The sequence below is a fragment of the Phyllostomus discolor genome, chromosome 9 (assembly GCF_004126475.2).
Source record: "Phyllostomus discolor isolate MPI-MPIP mPhyDis1 chromosome 9, mPhyDis1.pri.v3, whole genome shotgun sequence".
Taxonomy (NCBI): Eukaryota; Metazoa; Chordata; class Mammalia; order Chiroptera; family Phyllostomidae; genus Phyllostomus; species Phyllostomus discolor.
Window position 1 is genome coordinate 46,168,744 of NC_040911.2, and position 17,565 is coordinate 46,186,308.

General features: G+C 39.3%; 1 protein-coding gene across 3 annotated transcripts in view; it reads left to right on the plus strand.

The window, feature by feature from the left end:
- Window positions 1–5,266: 5,266 nt before the first annotated feature.
- ARHGAP28 (Rho GTPase activating protein 28) overlaps window positions 5,267–17,565 on the plus strand; it is a 218,652-nt gene continuing 206,353 nt past the window's right edge. For 2 of the 3 annotated variants that reach the window (XM_036009294.1, XM_028524908.2), the window contains exon 1: window positions 5,426–5,685. In XM_036009294.1, the coding sequence (XP_035865187.1) occupies window positions 5,510–5,685 (176 nt within the window). In that variant the 5' untranslated portion in view covers window positions 5,426–5,509. Of the gene's footprint in view, window positions 5,686–17,565 lie in introns of all 3 variants that reach the window. The other variant, XM_036009298.1, reaches the window with a different exon arrangement.

Genomic DNA, 17,565 nt, shown 5'->3' on the forward strand with positions numbered 1-17,565 from the left:
GAAAAATAGGCCCTGCTACCTTTTCAAAAACAGATGCTAAGAAAGCAATAGAAACATTCTAGAAATTCTGCATCACAGTGAGAGCACTCAGAAAATAAATATGTGTAATTTAATTAGTGCAAATAGGTTTTAAAAATATTTCATGCTAGCAATTCAAAATTTACACATTACCTTTGTAAATACTTTAAAAATATTCATCCCAATAAAATATGTCCTCTTTGTAGTAAATGCAGTTTTCATTCATTCCCCTCATTTTACCCAGTCTTTCTAGAGGATTTTGGGCTAAGCAGTGAATGTATGTGAGGTGGCATTTTGACAGAGTTAACAGGTTCCCCTACGTAGATAAAAACTGTGCCTTCATTTCCTGTGGCACAGCGGCAGTGACTGTAACTTCACACCCTCTCACTGAGACAATGACCATCAGAGCCTGCAAAGATTCAGGCAGCTGCAGCTGTTTTCCTGTTCTGGTATTAAACGGTTATCCTAGAAGTCATTCTGCCAGAGAAGCAGGCAAGGCCACGAGAGACACTTTTCTTTTGTCACTGTTAAGGCTTTGCATAAATGCTCTGTTTTCTTGCCTTTCTTCGTGGGGTTGAATGTGTTGAAATATTCCATACTGTGTAATACTTGTTGCCATTTCACTTACACTCAGGGCCTAGAGTTTGTGAGGCTTTCCCACATGAGTTTAATTATTCAAATCGAGACTGACTCATCTCTCAGTAAAGGTTATGAAATTCCTTTGGAATTCCTAAGATCAGGTTGTTTACTCTTGGGGGTTGAACTCAGATGATGCTTCTAGAAAGACTGAGTAGAAGACAGGTGACAAAGATAGTACAGAAAAGAGAAGACAACTAGCATCTATTGAGCATCTACGATATGATTAGCATGGTCACTGGTGGTCCAAAGATGCTATCTCACTTTATCTTCCCAACAGCTACTTGAGGATATTCCTCACTTTTCACATTATGACACTGAAACACAGAGAAATTAAGGTCACACAGACAGTAAGTAGCAAATTCATAATTCCAATTCAAACTCAACTCTGCTTGACCCTTTTGGATGTTTTACTCTGCCTCCTCTGTTTATTTGGTAAGTACAGTCTTTATGTACCTGTAGTTCACGTATGTTGTTACTCTTTAGCGACTTATTTATGTGTGTGTACTGACAAATTTGCAAGGCAGATGAAATATTACTGAATTAACCTTCAGCACGTTCTAAGAGCAGTTGGGGAACTGCTCTTAGCAGTTAATGAAATAGATATACATTTTGAACTACCTTAGTATTGTGCATTGAAAATATGTAATTCTTTCATTTATTCCTATTTTCATCATCATTATTATATGCTAGTGATATCTATCCTTCAATATGTTAAATAGGTTTATGGAAAGCTGACACAAAGAAACATAATCATATCCATTTTACTACATTATAAGGGAGTAATACAAGGTCTGCCCGGAAAAGGTCTAGCCATTGTTAGTATAACGAGAATGGTTTTGCATGACGTTGATGTAATCCAACAGCCAAGAAGAGTGGACTGGAATGCGTATATGTGAACAAATTGATGACTTCACTGTGCTAGTCAGTGGGGGCAGTAGATGCTGTTGAGTGAGCATGTATACTGTGTGGTTGTTGAATTAAAAATGACTGAGTGAGTAGAGCAATGAATCTGCATCAAATTTTGCATTAAGCTTGAATATTCCTTGGGGGAAACTATGGATGATGCAGAAAGCCACACCTGTGGGTAAGTGGTGATTGGCAGCTTCATCACAACTATGCGCCCGCTCATGCATCATTTCTCCTGCAGAGATTTTTGGTGAAACATCAAATCACCCAGTTGACTCAGCCCCTCTACAGCCCAGATTAGTGCCCTGTGACTTCTGACTTTTCCCAAAACTAAAATCACCTTTGAAAGAGAAGAGATTCCAGATTGTTGATAAGATTCAGAAAATACAACAGGGCAGCTGATGGCAACTGGGAGAACTGTGTGAGGTTCCAAAGTGCCTCCTTTGAAGGGGACTGAAGCGTCATTGTCTTATGTACAACGTTTCTTTTATCTTCCTCAATAAATGTCTCTATTTTTCATAGTACATGGCTGGATACTTTCTGGACAGACTGTGCATAGTTTGAATCTCAGCAAGCTTGTATGAGAGAAATATAATATTTTAAAGCCTGGATTCAGGGAGCCAGACTGCCTGGGTTTGAATCCCAGCTTTGCTGTGGCCTACCCTGGGAAGGTTGCTAGCAGTAACACTTGTCTCAAAAGGCTATTGGGAGCATTTCATGAGTTGTGGCTCTGAAGCCCAGAACAGAACCGGGCACATGGCACATATTTAATAAATGTGGGCTGTTTTATTTCTTTTACATGTGAAGAAACAGGTCTGCAGTTCAGCGACTTGCTCCCATGCTCTGTTTGTGGCAGAGCTGGTGACACTCAGGTCTCCCTTTCTTGCTCCAGTGCTGGGCACTGCAGTGACATCTGAGCAGCACAGGGAAGGAAACTAGAGTTTTCCCTCTACTGCTGCCCTACTCCGGGTAAACTGGAAATGCTATTTCCATGCCTGAATGTCCGTCATCCACCATAGGGGCAATTTATCAGCCCAGCTCCCAGACGAAGAATCTTCCCCAGTGTTCCTGGTTAGCTTGCTGCCGAACCAGCTGTCATCCCTAGCTCAGTGGTTCCCAGCGTGCTGAAGATGTGCATAGGCTCTACCGGATCCACAACCCGTGTCTGTACTCTGAAATCCAAAAATCGCTTCAATCTGAAAGCTTTTTTATAACTCATCTGACTGCAAAACTTTTCAGACCTGAACTTACTTGGTGACAAGACACCTAAATTGACATGAGTATATTTATTGTTTGTATTTATCCCTCATGGTGTATATTGGGGGTATCAAACTCATTTTCACTGGGGGCCACATCAGCCTTGCAGTTGCCTTCAAAGGGCTGAATGTAATTTTAGGACGATATAAATGTAATGACTCCTTAACAGTTAAATGAGAGCTGGGTGCTGATGCTGGGTAGAAACAAGGTGCCAGTCTGGATAAAACAAGGTGGAGGGTCGGATTTGGCCCATGGGCCTTGTGTTTGTCACCTTTATGGGGTTAGGTAGAGGATTTTTAAGGATTCACAGACAGGAAAATGGACAAGTAGGAGCAAAGGCAAAGTAAGATGGGCTTTAGAGTCTTGGAGGTGAAGAAATTTTAGGTGACCAAAACACATTAACAAGAAGATATTCTAATGAGTTCTGACTTTATGTTGTAGTAAATGGGTTATACCTGAGGACTTTTGAGAAGGGGAGGTCTTCTGTTTTAGGAAAATCACCCTCCCAGCACTTTGAGTAGGGGGAATGTTTAAGAGGAAGGCGATTGAAGGTAATCTGTCAAGGAAGGAGTCCCATCACCAGGTGAGAGATGGTCGTGTGAGAACAAAGACAGTAGCAGTGGGAATAGAAGGACTGGCCGGCAGACATTTTGAGAAAGAGATGCCAAATTTGATTACCCATTGGAGAGTGGAGTAGAGGTGACTTCAGGGGTGTTAAATGAGAGTATACAGAGGCAGAGGAGGCTTACTGAAGCTGGCTTGAAGAAGCTCTGCTGCTGTGTTGGACATCTGTGGCAGAGTTATGGCCAAAGTATTTTCAAGAAAGTACCCTGAAGGTATTTAAATTGTGAGTACATAGTTAAGAAAAAAAAAGTGCCAGGGAGAAATTCCATAGCCAGAAAAAGTTCCACTACTACGATTCCTTATGGTAATTCCAAAACTCAAAAAGCTGTAAAAAGTTTGTATATTTTTTAAAAAAGTTTGGTGCCAAAATATATTTGGTGACAAACCTGATCTGAGTCAATGTGAGGTTATTAGTAGACTTTATTTATTCCACTTAGGGTCAGTTATTTTTGATAAAGAAATGGTATGTTTAAAAAAGGGTTCTGTCCCAACGGAGAGTGTTCTATGTTAAATGGTGTATGCACCAAGTTACTTTTTAAAACTAAAGATATTTATAAATTCTGCAGTGTGTCTGGTCCCAAGGTTTTACTGTAGATGAGGCATTGTGGACATGTATCAATACTAACACTATTTCTTTGTTTCACATTTTAAGAAAGCATTATCTTAGTTTTGATGTATTTGGCATTAGACACAGTAGATAAACAGATGCCTCTTTGTATCTGAAAGTTTGGGAGAATGAAGCATTCTTTGCAGTAACTTTTCCATACCCGGATGCTTGATAAGTATATTCATAAAATTGGGATCTAATAATACCACCTACCTCATGGAGTTGTTTTTGAACAGCTAACGTACAGGATCCGACACACGACTATTTTGGCAGATGTTAGTTATTATACCACCCTTTCTTTCATCAACAAAACACTTTATAAAAAAGCATTTCGGATGAAAAATGTTTTGCTTTCCCAACCTCTGGAACTGCAGTGAAAACAAATGCCTCCCTTGATTGTAAAGGAAGTAGTAGAGAGAACCCCATTTCTTGAGAACTTAGCATGTGATTGGTGATTTTAATCTCATGAAAAGAATATTATTTCCCCCTTTCGCAGATGCAGAAACACATTTTTCTGAGAAATTATGTAGCCTAATTGAGGCCATCATTCCTCAGTGAGGGGTAAGGCAACTTCCCTTTCCACTCTATCTCCCAGGGGCGTGTAAGGGGCAGCAGGTAACACACCTAGTCAGGGTATGAAAGACAGAGTTTCTGTAGTCTTCTTTCTAGCCTCCTCCGTCGCCCCTCCCACACCCATGAAGACCTTTAGAAATAACATGCATTCAGCCCATAATAATTAAGTTTAATTTTCAGAACAGCTGAAAGCAGTGTCTGTTACTTTGATTAGGATTGGGAGGAGGAAAGGGATGTGGGAGAGAGGTCAGAGTCTGCTGGCTGTGGCCCTGAGGCTGAGGGAGGGATATATGCTGCTTGCTGTAAGAGGGAATTACCTGCCAGAAAGGAAATCAAATTTATTGTAACTTGACTAAGTACACAGCAACGTAATCCGGTTCTTCAATTTTTGATGTGGATGCTTTAAATAAGGTGTCACATTTTCTTCCTTTCTTCCCCGGACGACAGTGTAGACCTGGCTCCTCTCCTTAGCCCGGGCTGCCAACTCACGGCTTCTTGCTCTCACTCCTTGCTACCAAGCAGGAAATGTTCTTAACTATGGGATAAGCCTCCGGCTGGAAGTGTGTGTGTGTATATTTGGAGGGGGCGGGGTGATTAGAGGAAAAGGAAAAGAAACAAAGCAAGAGAAACTTTACTAGAGCAGCTAGTTCAAGCCCTGAAGGATCAAGGCCGGTTTCTAGTTTCCTAGAAACAGGGATTGTACCCCACGGTCCAGTCCTCTTCGTCTCCCCCACCCCCCTTCGGGGCTCCTGGGCGTGTTTTTCAATCCATGTTAACAGGGCTGCGCTGCGGGCGGGGCGGGCTTTCCCTGACAGCCAGGAGAAAGCCCCTAGGAACCGGACGGGCCCAGCCTCCCCGCTGGTGACGGGGTCCCGGTGCTGGTCCATGCTGGTCCCCGCCTTTGTTCTCGGGCGGGAGCCGAGACATGCGCGGCTGACGATGGAAGTGGAGGACTCCGGCGGCGTGGTGCTGACCGCCTACCACTCGTACGCTCGCTCCCAGCCGCCCAGTTCCGAACCGCGCTGCGCTCCCGGGGCCGCCGGCAGCCACACGGGCAGCAGGTACCAAGAGTCGCTCCGAAAGGAGCAGGGGTTTTCTGGGCTTGGGGGTTTCAGCTTGCAGCGGGGTTTTCTGCCAGGGAGTTCCACCGCCGTCACTTGATTGTTGCTTCAAGTTTTGGTGGACTGGATGAGTGAGCCTACTGTTCTTTGTGTTGTCTTTGATTGAAAGTGGGAAGTGCACAAAGTCTCACGCGCAAAGGCTTAAGTCCATGTTTAGCAGAGGTTATTAGCAGCAGAGTCGTGTTCTTAATACAACTTGGTGATAGTAGGCATATGCCTCATTTCTGCCAGATTCACCCTTTGAGGTATTGGAGATTTTTTTTTTAAAAAATCATTTAAAATGAAACACAAGCAGAAAGAGAAAAAAAATGAAATACATTGTCCTAAATCCTCGAATACTATCCAGAGCTTCTTTAGAGTTAACTCCATGCGCCCGAGCTAAAACGTACTACTTTCTCTAAAAAGTAAATCTCAGTAGACTTTTAAAGACGATTTTATCTATAGATTAAAAAAAATCTTTGAATTGTATAAATACATTGGTATCATTTTATTTTGCTAATGTTGACTATCCTTTATATGCAATTATAATGTATTTCCTTTGGGTCATTAAGTGCATTTTAGATTTAATAAATCAGTAATCTGTATTAAATTATTTTATCGTTTTCTATTTGATGCAAGATTAAAGCCAATGAGACTTCCACTCACTAAATCAAAAATGTTAAGAAGTTTCTGTGGGTAGACAAAAATGGTACACTACTGAGATGGTTTGATATCTGACACATATTTAGGGGAAGTTTGATTTGTTTTAACATGGTTATTTGCCTGCTGTGGGTCCGTTGATGAATGGCATTCTTTGCAAGTTGGGAATTTGAGTGGTGTGCTTTTTGCATATTTATTTTCAATCGTTTATTTTTTCTCATACTTTTTAGTTATGCAATAATGATTATTTGTTTTCTAATTTAATTGACTTGTGAGGCTTTCAACAGATGGTGACTTCTATTTCAAGGAATACTCCTTTGGCTAGTGTACACGAGAAGAACACGATGCGCTGGCGTGAGGTCTGTTTTGGACTTGGCTAACAAAGAAAATATTGTTTCTTCCAAAAAGAGCAGGTCGAGTAGAATCTAATTTTTATATAAAGACAATGAGAAAATAACATTTTCCTTCCAGCTTTAGGGTCTGCACACATTATTTTAAAGGCTGCTTGAACATACAAACTTGCATTTGTCTTTAGGGTGTTTTCTAAATATAATCATTGACCATTCACTATAATGACTCAAATTATGAGGAACTAAACAGATATAAGTAATTAGCTAAGAAGCAAGGGGCCAGGTTTGTGCCTTTTTGGATGACCCTGCAGTAGCTCTTCTGTCTATAACTCCCAGCAGCTGTCTAGGAGCAATAGCCAGATTGTGCCATTTGGGCTATCTGAAACTATATCCGTTTCCAAAGCAAACTGGAGAAGTTCCATTAACTCAGTATGTGGTCTTGTGGAATGATAGTACATGAGAGCAGAAGAGCTGTGTGTCATAGCTAGCTAGTGCTTTACCATACAAGTTGCCAATTAGATTTATGTTGCTCCAGGTTTGCATTTGTGGTGATTACCCTGTACCCTCTCTATGGGGACCTTTGTACCACTCACCCTCTGATGCAGGATGTAGATGACCACTGCCCCTGCAACTAAATGACTAGAGAATAGCTTGATTTCTTGGTTCTCAGTAACAGCAATCAAAAAGAGGTCCCTGTATTTCATGGAGCCAGAGGACACCATCAATCATGAGTCTGATAACAGAAATAATCAAGCCCAAGTTATTAACCTTTGACTCACTAACTACTGATCAATACTTCCTTTCAAGCCAAGGAGCAAGATCGTATTGTTCCACTTATGTAGAAAGCACTCTCTTTTTCAAGAATACCCTTTCCTTTAAATTGCTTACATATGCTTGACATATTTGTGGTGTAGTGACCAATATGGCATTAGGAAGCTTAGACTATTGTATCTAACTTTCCAAGTATCATTCTGTAGCTCTGGGTAGCATGGCTTCAATTCAAAGCAAACCATCTCCTTATTTTCCAATCTTCTCTATCTGAGTTTATGTGCTTTTGATATTTTTTGGCCTATTTCTTTTCACTAAAATAGTATCTGTTTCCTTTCTCTCTCTCTCTCTCACTGTTGCTCTCTTCACTATTGTCTTCTCTTCACTACTGTATTCCAAGTGCCCAGAGCACTGTCTGACATGTTGTAGTTCAGTAAATAGTTGTGGAATACATTAATGAATTCCTACCAAAATTATAAAATGGCCAAGATAAAATGACAGGTTGTTTAACAGTAGAAGACAGCCTTTTTTGCACCTACTATGTGCCAACAGCTTATTAGGCGTTAGGCATACAAAGAGGAATGAGACACAGTCCCTGCCGTGAGAATATGGCCCTTTACTTTCAGACCAATAGTTTTTTTTATAAAATGATTGAAATACACAGCACCATTTCAAAATCAAGAGGCTTCTGATATCACTCTGTACTGCTGGCTTCCAAGAAAAAAAGAAAGCAAGGGAGGGAGGGAAGAACAGAAGGAAGGAAAGAAGGAAAAAAGGAAGGAAGGAAGGAAGAAAGGAAGGAGGGAAAAAAATTCAAAGGATGCAGCCACTTAGGCCTGTGCTGCTGCCTGCCAGCGCTGGCTGAAGCTGAGTAATGGCCGCTCAATTGTACACTTCTCCCTGTTAATCTTTAGCACTGAAGCTGGGTGTCCATTGTGATTTTGGGGGGGCCTGTCCATTTTATTTTATTAAAGTAAGTAGCCAGTAACCAGTGTGAAGTTTACTTTCCTGTTACTCAGGCTTGGGGTTAGACTGCCAGACCCACACATCACCGGCACCATTGGCTGCCATGTGGCATTGGGCAGCATGCTTCAGTTGCTTAGAATCGTGTCTAACACCAAGCAAGCATCTGATAGTTGTTAGCTGTATTATTACTATTATTAATTTTAACCACAGTTGTTGATGTAAGGAGAAGAATAAAACAGTCTTGGTACGAATCCCCAAAACTTACTCATGCTGGAAATAGACTCAAGAGTACTAAATATTTGTTGGGAAGAGGAGAAGAAATTTCTTTTTCCACAAACGTTCTATCCTTTATATTTTATACCATAAAGGAAAATTAGAAGGAAGGATTATAAATTCTTAGTTGTTAAACAAATGATTGGAACTATCTTTAGAATCATGTGATTTTATAGAAGCTAAGCTCCTACACCCTTATTCAGAATCCATAGGGAAAATGTTGACATACATACAAAATAACTTCACTTACAACATGAAAAGTAGCTGAGATAAAGCTGGGGATATCTTATGGTTTCAAAGGTTTTCTAAGTTATATAGAAATAACATAGATGACATTTTTCAGTGAAGGTATAGTGTTAAATGGCCATGAGTATTTCTTATGTTTATCTCTTTATGCCATAAACTTCCTGAAAGAGGACAAAAATAAAAGAAGAGAAGAAACAAATCAAAAACAAATATAGAAGCTAACCAAGGTTATCCCAGGAATTCTAATTCTACACCAATGTTAAAACTTTTGTAAAGGGGATATTGTTTCCTAATAGTATCATAACTATAGTGAGAAAGATATTATTAAAATGGAAATAATGATGAGTAGAGAATAACTATTTTGTAGAAAAGACTAAATTTAATGAAATATTCATTGGTACTTTCCTGGACTGAAATTAATTAAAAGATACTTATTTACGTGAGCTTATGGACATATACACAGGCACACCAAGTTCTGGTGCACACAAGTTACACCTCTAGAGGATTCAGGAATAATAAGGGAAATAGAAATCTTGACAGAGAATAAGATATTTATTGGTCAGTCTTTATGCTGTGGTTGAAATCAGTTTGTGTCTCTGGTTTCTCTTTACAGGGGGTCCCTGCCTAGTGTAGGTGCTTCCATATGTAGAGCTAGTGGAAAACATCTGGCACATTTCCTTTGATCATGTCATTTGGCTAAACATTTGGCTGGTTGCTCTGCCCATTTTTAACCTACTCAGTTCTCCCTGATCATTAATCCTTCATGTATCCACAAAAACTTAGAAAACTTAGGGCATTATAGAGTCACTTTCATGTAGATGAAGATGACAACTTTTTATACACTTGTTTTGATATAATGTTGAACTTAATGGAAAACTTGCAAAAGTAGTACAGTGAGTTCTATGTAAGTTTTTTTCAGCTTCTCCCAATATTAGTATTTTGCATAACCATAGCTTCATTATTAAAACTGAAAAATTAGCCCTGGCTGGTGTGGCTCAGTGGGATGAGCGCGCCAGCCTGCAAACCCAAAGGTCGCCGCTTCAGTTCCCAGTCAGGGCACATGCCTGGGTTGGCGGCCAGGTCCCCAGCTGCGGCTGTGTGGGAAGCAACTGATGGATGTTTCTCTCACACAACCATGCTTCTCTCCCTCTCTTTCTCCCTTTCCCTCTCTCTAAAAAATAAATAAAATCTTTAAAAAAACCCTGAAAAATTAACACTGGTACCATACTATTAATTAAACTACAGATTTTATCCTGGTTTCACCAGTTTTTCCACTGGAATTTGAATTTTTCTGTTGTAGAATTAAATTTTGGATTCCATTGGATTCACTCATGCCTCCCAAACCTCCTCCACTCTGACAATCTGACGTTGTCTCTTATGACCTTAGCACTTTTGGAGTACTAATTGGTTGTTTTGAAGGAAGTCTCTCAATTTGGATTGGTCTGATAACTTATGATTGAATTGAAGTTATGCATTTTGGGTGAGAATTCTGCAGAATGATTTCAGGTTCTTCTCAGTATATCACATTGGGGGTATATGATATTGTTATGTCTCATTGATGTTGATGTTAGTTCTGATCACCTAGTTAAGGTGATGTCTGTCAGGTTTCCTTATTGTAAAACTATTTTACCCCATGTAATATACAAGGTCTGTCTAGAAGGTATCCAGCCATGTAATATGAAAAATAGAAACATTTACTGAGGAAGATACAAGAAACATTGTATATAAGACAAGGATGCCTCGGTCTCCTCCAAAGTGGGCACCTTGGAACCTCACACAGTTCTCTCAGTTGCCATCAGCTGCCCCGTCATATTTTCCTGAAACTTACTGATGGTCTTCTCTTTCGAAGGTGATTTTCATTTTGGGAAAAGCCAGAAGTCCCAGGGTGCCAAATAAACCTGGGCTGTAGGGGGGATGAGTTACCTCAGTGATTTGAAGTTTTGCCATAAAACTCTGCACAAGACATGATGCATGAGCAGACACTTTGTTGTGATGAAGATGCCAATCATCAGTTGCCATGGCTGCAGCCTTCTGAATCATCCAAATAGTTTCCACAGAGGGATGTTCAAGCTTAATGCAAAGTTTGATGCGTATTTCTTGCTCTAGTCAGTCATTTTGAAGGCCACACGGTACAGTGACGTCTGCTACCCCACTGGCTAGTACAGTGAAGTCACCATTGTTTCTGCATGGGCGTTCCAGTCTACTCTGCTTGGCTGCCAGGTTATATCGATGTTGTGCAAACCGTGCTCTTTACGTATCAATGATTGGACTCTTTCTGAACAGAACTCATATATATATCATGGGAGAGGTACTGTACACCTTTAAAAAGTCAACCAAATACAAAAAGGCATCAATAGTCATTTAACCTTCTATTTTTTCATGATTTTGTCACAAAGTACAATAAAATGGTTTATATTTTTTTCTGGTTAGAGTTCATGAATCTATAAAAATAAATTCTCTGATTTTTAAAATTACATGATTTTTTAGAAGTAAAATTTTATCATAGGAATAAGAAAAAAATAATCAGAAAGCTACTAAGTTAAATTCTGCACTAAAAAAGGTAGTTGTTAAATCTCACTTTGCTGGAGACTATTACTGAGTCTTTTACTTTCTTAGAACTATGTTTCTACCTCCTGAAAACATTTTTCCCCTCCAGTGTTCCTAAGATGTTACTTGAACATTTACGAATGTATTAGAATGAGAGCAAACACTCTAATTTGTGTATAATCAAAATTTTTTCTCATTCTATCCTTAAACCAAACTATTTCATTTCTAAAGTAATTTCAGTTCTTTTTTTCTCAATCTGTGGTCTCTAGATATCAATTCCATCAAAGAATAAAAGTAAAATGTTATATAGCAAAGCAAAGGAAGGGAAAAACTTCCTTGGGAGAACATTTTGTCAATAGTTTATCCATTTAAGCAATAGACTTTGTTTTGCATTTAAGCCTCTTTGGATGAAAAGTTAGACATATCCTTAAATAGTACAGAAACAATCTTTTCTTAATGACTGTTATTATTAAGACAGTATATAATTTATGATACTGTAGTAAGGCACCTGTTGAGATGTTAAGTTTTCTTGTCTTAATAGTAAATAGTTTATATTGGTGCATTGTTTTATTTCTCATGTAAGTTAAATATTATTTATTGCTATTTTTATTTCCCCTTTATTTTCAGGCAGCCCTGAAAGCCTTTGGCAGCTCTCTGTTCTTTCTAATATGGTTCTTTTTAACATGCTTTGTAATTCATTTTTGATTAGATGATCAAGCTTGTTAGAACTGTGTAAAGAAAATTTTGTTCAAAGGACTAAAATGTATAATCTAACAAAAGATTTTGATAGCATTTATTTCGGCTTCTTTGAATGTTTTTTGGGGTTGCTTGTTTGTTTTCAGTTTCTTGATGTGCTCTGGTTACTTGAGTTAGTGAGTTTTTTGTGATGTATCATCTTCATCACATGAAGTTTCATGTGTCCACCTCTTTGTGATTACCAGGAGACGTGCATCAAAGCAAAATAATAAAGCTGCTTTATTCTCTAAACTGGGAACTAACAAAACCAATAGATTGTTTTACTATGTATTCATCTTCTTAAATATCTGGGGCTTATGACACATTCTCTGAGTATCAAATGTGTTAAATCACTCTTTTAAAAATGAATATTATTGCTAAAACTACCCATTTGACAGGCAGTAAGTGCCAAGGAACTCCAAAGGTGGGAGAACATACTAGCTGGCACTTGGGGAACCACCTGAAGTGTCTTATGTTACTGTTAAAAACTAGTTCAAGCTACGCATTCCGTCTCTGATGCCTTGGCTGACCAGGTGACGGCTGCTCCCAGGCGCCCAGTATGAAGGGCAAGACAGAGAAAGGGGGACAAAAGGCCGCGTAGTATGCAGTCATTTTTAAATAGTGAACACGTGAGATTTATTTGTGCTGTTTAGTAATTCTTAGCTGTGATACTGATGATCTTTCATGTATATGGGATAAATCTTTATATCTTACACATCTGTAATGTATAGGGAAGATCATTTCCTGTTCAGTATTTATTTACGAAAATCAACTTAGAAAATACTGGTCAGTGCATTCACTTTTCTACAAAGATCCTTCTAAGGATTTTACTTTTAAAGATCAGTGGAGAAATCTGACAGGTGTTTAACAAATTGTTAAATGTACTAAAATGACATTTAACTAATAACATGACATTTGATCCCTTTCCTTCCCACTGTTCCGCACCTTCACTCCCATACTGGAAAATTCACACAGTGACAAAGTGAACATGTTTGTGGTTGGGACTAGACCCATGTTTAAGTGGCAGGAGGTGAAGAGCAAAACAAAAGAGAATAAACATAGTCGAGGAATTAGAATAAAGACTAAACTTCTTAAGACTTCCTTCAGAACAGTTGCCTGAAGAGTTTTCACCTGCCATAACAACAATTTCTTGTTAAGTAATCCAGCACTGTCCTGTGGTGTCAGCGCTTTAAAAGAAAGGCCTAGTTTTATCAGTAGCTTCCTGACCTCGACATGTATTATTTCGTTGAGTCCTTACAATAGTCCTGTGACAGGAAGAAACTGAGGCACAAAGAAGTAGCCCACGATCACACAGTGGGCTAATGATAGAGCCCAGGTTCCCACCCAATGCTTCTGAAACTGGTGCTTTTTAAACCTGTTATTTAAATCTTGAAATGTTATTTAACATATTATGTATTTAACGTTCCTTCTGCCCGAATTTGGTTGTAGGTGTATTGAGTAGGGACAGTGTTGTAGCCCCCCAGCAACCAGCTGTAGCAACCTCCACATTGTAGGTTCTACAGATCCTTAGTTTTGATTTAGTCTTTCCTTTTGCAATAATTTCTACTTTGTTTTAAAGGAATAAGCAGGAATAGGTTAAACATGAATATACATAACTTGAACAATTTTATCACCTGAAAGTAGTGCAAAAAGTTTTTTAAATTTAAAAACTATTTTTGCCTTTTATGCAAAATAAAAAATAGTTTTTATTTAGGTAAGAATATTTTAAAATAAACAAAATGTGCTAGAGAAGTCATTCAACTTGACAAAGAAATTAAGCAGGAAATCTTCCTATAGCTTTTTTTTTCCAGGAGTGAGGAAGGCAGTTTTTAATCTTTAATCCTTAGGTTCATGTTCTTAGGAATTAGCTCTTAGAATTCTTCATTTTAGTTTTATCAATTGCTTTTTTTAGCTACTAAAGATAGATTTTGTGGTTAAAAATGTATTTTTCACTTTATTCTTTGCAATATGATTTATAACATAAGAATTCTTAATGTAAGTTGAGAAAACACTCCATAAAAATTAATGGGGATTTATTCTTTTGTCTCCCAATATTCATGCCAAGTTTTCACTTTGTCTTGATTTGAAACCAACCGAGAAACCAAGCCAGGCCCTGGACCATACCTTCGCGAAGATCAGTTCTGTTCCAAATCTTGATCAAAAATTTCGGATGAGATAAGACAGGCTGTGGCAATCCAGACCCATGAGCCACCCTAGTCTCCCCTAAACCTGGGCATAGTCCTTATCCATCAGTAGCCTGGGAGCCTGGGATAATGCTGAGTCTAGATTTGGCTTCAAGGCTTTGTTTTTAGAAAACAAATACAGGGCCGTCTTGGTCTGGACTTGAATCTTATGGAGAAGTCAGAATCAGAATGGCCTCTAGGCTCTGGGCACTTGTGTTTGTATTTGAAGGTATTCATTTTAATAAACTTTGGTTCCTAGCACACCAGAACTACGGAGATTGGACAGTTATTTTAGTTACATATACACAGAGTGGTCTGGGCTTCTCTGCTAACTGCCATGTTTTCAGACATCTTCCCTAACTATTCTTAAGCAGCCAGATCGTTCAGAGTATGTTATTAATAGGAACTAAGCATCATGAAAAACCAGTCAAGAGTGAGGACTGCAAGGAACAATCTCTGTGATACAACTGGGAAGCAGAGTATGGAAGCGTCTTGCTAGGACCCTGAGAAGGAATACCCAGCCCGATGAGCCAGGCTCTGAACACCTTCTGCTGACTGCTGGCCACCAGCTCCCATAACCAAGGGACTGTGGCCCACAACATGGCCCAGGGTGTTCCAGGAGCAGCCAGGCCAACAGCCAGTCATCACGGGTGAAGGGAAAACTGGCTTTCTAACTGGGAAACATGAACAGCACAGACCTAGAGAAAAGGTGGTAATGATTGTGAGAATGGCATTTCCGTAGTTTCCTTTCAGACACTTTTGCAACTACTCTTGCACGTTATCTCATTAGGTTTAACTTGGAGAGTCTTGAAAAACACACTTGCTGCAACTTTTCATTGGCATCTTAAAGAAAAACATTTGCTGACCTCAATAGAGTAAGCAATTAAATGGGAAAAAAGCTGACTGTAAGTTTCCGCACATTCTGTTTTGAAAAACAGGGGATGCCTGGCTCTTGTGATTTTTAACATACCACAACTTAACTTCTTTCCCTCCTCATTTATAAAGCTCAGTGATTACAAGGTTGACTTGGCAACTGTGTTTGTAAAATCTGAATTGTGCTTAGTTGCAGAAAGAGCCGCTCTAGAGAACTCCCACCTCTTCCAGTCGCTGAAAGCATGTAATTGGAAAAGCAGGCGGTACACTGCCTGTTTAAAGCTGTGTCACCCTTTGTTGGGCGATGAGTCAACACCAGCTAAAACAACATGAGTCATTGCTTAGAAGAAGCCCAAGTGAGGCTGGTTTTGATTATACCAATCCTAAACAAACATGATAGTCCTTTTATCCAGACCATAAAAAAGTCCTTGCTGTGGGAGTTAAAAAATTAGCACTAATTCTTCTTGGAGTTCATGGAAGTTGCTACTCAGAGGACTTTTTTTAATGTGTCTTAAGAAAGAACTCTCTCCAGTTAACCAAATTTTACCCAGGTTTGTTCTCTCTTCTGTCTCTTCTACTCACCACCCACACCCTGCACATACTGGATTCAGATCATTACTATTTTAATTTGGTTTCAGCACTGTTTGGTTAAAATCTATAAAATAAAAAATGTAATTTTTAGCTCTGGCTGGTGTAGCTCAGTGGATTGAGCACTGGCCTGCAAACCAAAGGCCACCGGCTCGATTCCCAGTCAGGGCACATGCCAGCATTGCAGGCCAGGTCCCCAGAGGGGGAAGCGTGAGAGGCAACTACACATTGATGTTTCTCTCCCTCACTTTCTCCCTCCCTTCCCCTCTCTCTAAAATTAAAGAAAATCTTTTAAAATATATAATTTTATAACAGTTTGCTCATTCTGTTCCAGGATCCCCCAATCTCTTTATTTCTCTAGAGTATAAAAGATGGTTTTAAGGAGGACTATGACTGGTAGAGAAACAATTTAGAGGACTAAGGTTGTTCTTCTACAGAAGGTAGTAACGATCTGGACTAGGCTCCTGGGAATATGGATGAAAGAGAATAATAGATTTAGTGGAAAAAAACAAGCAATAAAATTGGTTCGGTTTGGTGATTACATACTGGAGACTCAGAAAAAATATAACTTGGGTTTCTGTTTTGGAATGTTATTAATTCAAATTGAGAATTCTGGTGCATGACTGTTTCATAGATGAAGTCATTGAGGTATAGAGAGGTTAAATAACTTATGCAAAGTTGCAATCAGTTTAGTAACTGGTGGAGCCAGGATTCAATGAAATCAGGTAATGCCAGCCTGAATAGAGAAGGGCGATGCTACTTGACTCATTAATTCATTTCTTAATTCAGCAGATAGTCTAGTATGGCCTAGATCAGTGGTCACAGATTCAAGCATCTACAGGTGCCAGGCAAAGAAGGTATTGTGTGAAGTCCGCCAGGACATCGGGAGTGGTAGGGATCGTGAACGAGGGGAGACCACTGGTTTCATTTAAAGGAGGTGTCCACTTCTTACTTCCGGCCAGATGTTGTCACATGGGTTCAGTATTATCAGATTTTCCAATATTTCAAGAGAAGCTGACTTTTATATGAAATCTTTCAATTTGGAAGAAATGTATAAAATGTCTTGAATTTTAGACATGCTATGTTTGAGACAGCTATGTTATCTCCAGCAGTTAGGAATTTGAATGTGCAGTTTTCGGAGAATAATCGGGGGGCAAGCATGGATTTAGAGTCCCTCAACCCAAGTGTTATAGATGAGGATGCCTGGGGAAAAGGTAGGAGGAAAACAAGAGGGCCAGGAACTCCAGCGTTCAGAGACTTAGCAGAAGAGTCAGCAAGGCTGAGCTGGAGTAGAAGAAAAGGCAGACAGGAGTATCTGAGATGCCAGAGGAGGAAGGTGAATGGTCAGGGTTTATCAGCCTATTCTTGCTATGAGTTGATGTACTGATTCCCTTGGATGGAAGAGTTCTTAGACCTCAGTAATAAGAGCTACAACAAGTTCAAACAATAATTTCTGAAAGTCCAAGTGGGCTAGTTTTCTGTATCAAGAATTAGCACTAGAGGAAAATCCTACCTAGCACTTGCCTCCTGTTAATTACTTTAATGGCTCTAATTTAAAGGGTAGAAAGAAAGGTTTTACTTTCCCTTTTCCCAACTTTAGTGATATTTCATTAGCATAATAATTGTTCCACTTATTCAGGTGTTTTAAAAAA